Source organism: Cryptomeria japonica, chromosome 10 (genome assembly GCF_030272615.1).
Source record: "Cryptomeria japonica chromosome 10, Sugi_1.0, whole genome shotgun sequence".
Lineage (NCBI taxonomy): Eukaryota > Viridiplantae > Streptophyta > Pinopsida > Cupressales > Cupressaceae > Cryptomeria > Cryptomeria japonica.
Genome location: NC_081414.1, coordinates 259,845,012 through 259,849,249, shown reverse-complemented (window position 1 = coordinate 259,849,249; position 4,238 = coordinate 259,845,012). Strand labels below are relative to the sequence as shown.

Here is a 4,238-nt window from a genome sequence, read left to right as displayed (position 1 = left end):
GGAAGCTCTTGCTTAGTTTTTTGTAGGTTTTACCAGGGCTTTATTCTTGTTTTTTAGTTGGGCACTGTGGGGTGTTTCCCCTTTTTCTGTCTCTATTTTACTCTTGGTTTTGGACTGTTTAGCTACTTTTTTGCTTATTCTGTTCTTGGATTTAGGTTTAGGGTCCCTGTAAAACCTATTTTATCTTAATCAAAAACCTATATTAACTAAATGATAAGTAAGAATGATAAAGTATTTAAATCAATTTTAATTTAGCAAATGAAATGTAAGTGATTACATAAATTTGAAAATAATGGTGTAAAATTAATCTTAACTAACATACATTTCATTTTTTATGTATAAAAATGAAGTCCTTGTTGTCCTCACTATACATAGTTATGTGTATATAGGACACTTTCCTTGATTTGATTCTATTATTGTATATTATTCTTATATTCCATGGATTTGGCTGCCAACATGCAATCTGAATTTTGTGCATTGCTCACTTCTACTATTTTACTTGTTAAATATTATTCTCTTTATAAGTATGAAGGATTTCTTATATTTAAAGTTCTCCTAGGTGGATCATCTCGATTAGATCATCTTTGAAATCCAAAAAGATAATTAGAAACAAAATTCCTCATTCATGCAAATATGCTCAAATGATTAGATGTAGAATTATGTTTATTTTAGTACTGCCATGAAAGGTGTTAGTAGAATGACATTCCTTGTAATGTGTAAGATCCTCAATAAATAGTTGATAATAAATCAATGCTCATTTAATGAGTTCATATACTAAGGTATAAAGAACTATGATACAAATGTATAGAAAGCCTACTTGTGATGGCTTTGAGGAAAGAATGATAATTGATCATTTGAATTTTAATAATGAAATATATATTTTTTAAGGTGGATATGCATCATGTAAGATTAATCCCATGTAAGACTAAAATGACTTATCAAAATTTATTTGAAATTTGTGTGTCATCATTAAATGTATGAAAATATAACCCAATAAATGATATCATATGTGTGAATAAATTTAAATACAATAACAATAATAACAAATACATTGAAACGTATGAAAATGAAAACAACTAATAATTTAAAAAAAAATATATTTAAATAAAATAATTCATACATCACTTTGTAATTATATCAAGATGCTTTTAAGAAAATAAACTTAAAACTGAATGAAAATTAACATAGATACACCAAATCTACCACTGCATTAGGTTTTTCTTTTTTTTTACTTTTCCCCTTTTGGCTTTAATACAACAAATTATGGAATGATATACTAGCGGAAAAATATCTATTGGGTAACTTAGCCATTAAGTCAAAGCATTTCCTATTCTTGGACGGGCCTGATAGATTCTCTATCACACTCTTTGAATAGGAAACGTGTGATAGATTCTTGATAATTAATCTATTCTATTCCTCCCATGAGAATTATATTAAGCCTTTTCGCTGGAGACAACTAACCGTAACCATCACGCGTTAGGCAAACTACGTCTAAACTATTATGCAACAGTAAACTCATAGGAGAAAAAGAATAATATAATAGAACAGCCAACTCAGAAGAGAATAATATAAAAAGAGCCTTACGTAATCATGTATTATAGTAAGAGGACATTCAATAATCAGCTGGCACGACATAATTATAGTACGAGGGCCATGATGTAAACAACTGGCATGAATCCGACATGTTCTCCTGATAAGTCTTCCCTATCTAGATTCTCACCTGCTTAACTCCTGCTGACGCCGCCGCCATAGTTACCAACTGTTTGACCCACCCTTAACGACTCTATTTAACCTGTACAAGTGAACATCTAAGCCCAGCCTTCTGCTTTCTATTCCTGAATTTTCCTTTGATTATCCTAAATGGAGAACCGTGCCGCGAGCTGTGGTGGAGCAGCAGGATGGTGGATATATCTACTAGTTCCCCGGAGTTGCAATAGACCTATCTCATATTTCTTTGATTGCCTTCATGGCGATAAATATGATATCTGTGCATGGAAGTACTTTGCGATTCTGCTTGCTGCTCTGCCTTGTGTAGTGATCCTGTCCTGGTGGAGTACTGGGGGGTGTGCATGGACCAGAAAGAAGAAAAAGATTCCAGGGCCCAGAGGATGGCCAATAATTGGAAGTCTAATGGAAATGAGTGGCGGTCAAGCTCACCGTAATCTTGCTCACTTGGCCACTATTCATGGGGCTAAAAGGCTGATGGCCTTCAGCTTGGGCTCCACCCGCGCCGTCATAACCTCCGATCCAGATGTGGCCAGGGAGCTCTTGAGCTCTCCTAACTTCGCTGACAGGCCCCTCAAACAATCAGCCCAGCAACTAATGTTTGGGAGAGCAATAGGCTTTGCACCCAACGGTGACTACTGGAGGATGTTGCGTAGGATTTCAGCTACTCATCTCTTTAGTCCACAAAGAATTGCTTTCCACGAACCCGGGCGTCAAGCCGATTGCTCGAAGATGCTGTGTGACATAAGAAATGAGTTCGCATGCAGAGGTACCGTCGGTCTCCGTCCACATCTCCAAGCGGCGGCTATGAACAACATCATTGGAAGCGTGTTTGGTCTATGGTTGGGCGATGACGGAGAAGGCAGGAAGGTGAGAGAGATGGTGGACGAGGGGTTTGAAATCCTTGGGGAATTTAACTGGGCCGATCATCTGCCGTGGCTGCAACCGCTTGACCCTCTGCGAATCCATGCCCGTTGCGCTCGACTGGTGCCCCGCGTTAGGGCTTTCGTTCAACACATCATCGACCAACATCAAGAGTCCACCGTGCCGAGAAAGACCGCAGATTCAGATTTCGTGGATGTGCTCCTTTCACTTCAAGGAGACGACAAGCTAAACAACGATGACATCATCGCAGTTCTTTGGGTAAGGAGTAATCCATACGGGTAATTATTTTTATACGACGTACCTAAATATCTACTAAAACCCACAGAAATTTGGTATAATAATATTTGTCATATACAGGAGATGATATTCCGAGGCACAGACACGGTGGCTCTATTTACAGAGTGGACCATGGCGGAGTTGGTACTGAACGAAGAAATACAAGCCCGAGCTCAGGCTGAGCTGGAGGCAGTAGTAGGGCGGGATAGAAGCGTGCGGGACGAGGACATAGCAAGGCTTCCATACCTGCAAGCGGTCGTAAAAGAGAGTTTGCGATTGCATCCACCGGGGCCTCTGCTATCGTGGTCGCGCTTGTGCACGGATGACGTTGATATAGCAGGTGGTATGCATGTTCCGGCCGGGACGACAGCCATTGTTAACATGTGGTCCATAACACATGACCCGGAGATCTGGGAATCGCCTTATGAATTCCGGCCAGAGAGATTTCTTGAGCAGAAAGTAAACGTTTTGGGTAATGATTTGAGGCTTGCTCCCTTCGGTGCGGGTCGGCGAGTATGCCCGGGAAAGGCTCTGGGCCTCACCACTGTTCATCTCTGGGTAGCGAAATTACTCCACCATTACAAGTGGGTTCCTTCTCCTCAATATCCCATAGATCTGACCGAGGTTCTCAAGTTGTCCTCCCAGATGGCCATTCCCCTTACTGCGACTCCCACATCCACAAACCCTTATTGAAATCTCCCATACTTAGGTTGCATGGTTACACTTATGCCATCTTACTTTATCATTAGTGTACTGTTGCATGAAAAAACTAGGCATTCGTTTAGAAATGATTTTCTGGTGCAAGTTAAAAGGATGTAAATAAGTTTGCCTATCGACAGACTATTTTAGAATAGTTTGGACGTAGTTTGTGTGGGTATTTCTTTAGTAATTGGCATTTGACGGACTATTTTATAGTAGTTTGGACGTAGTTTCTGTAGGTCTTTGTTTAGTAATTGGTCTTCGACGTTGCTATTGATAGAAGTGCGTCAAATTTGTTTGGGTCGAGTTAGTGATAATATTTTTGCATGTTATTAAATGGTTGACAAGTAAAGTAAAAGCATTTATATTTTCAATAATGTATATTTAGTTTTCTAAGAATTATATGAAAATATTTCAAAGATTATAAAATTTGGTTTGGTGTAATATGTTTAAAATTAGTAATAATATTTAAAAATATTAATATTTTTATTGAAAAGGTATTATATGATTTTTATTTTTTAAGGTTTATATGAATGTAAGTGTCTATTAATCATTTGATAACATCTTCAAGTTTTATAATTAGTTCTTTAAAAAAATATGGGTGATAATTTAAGAGATATTTTATGGTTTAGTTAGAAAAAAATTTAAAAATA

At 37.7% G+C, this 4,238-nt stretch overlaps 1 protein-coding gene across 1 annotated transcript; it reads left to right on the top strand.

Annotated features, from left to right (window-relative positions):
- The first annotated feature begins 1,804 nt into the window (after nucleotides 1-1,804).
- Nucleotides 1,805-3,819, top strand: LOC131059876 (cytochrome P450 78A4). The gene is made up of 2 exons (XM_057992935.2): nucleotides 1,805-2,868; nucleotides 2,968-3,819. Exons 1-2 carry the CDS (start codon nucleotides 1,861-1,863, stop codon nucleotides 3,577-3,579), a joined length of 1,620 nt encoding a protein of 539 aa, XP_057848918.1. The 5' UTR covers nucleotides 1,805-1,860; the 3' UTR covers nucleotides 3,580-3,819.
- Nucleotides 3,820-4,238: the final 419 nt, after the last annotated feature.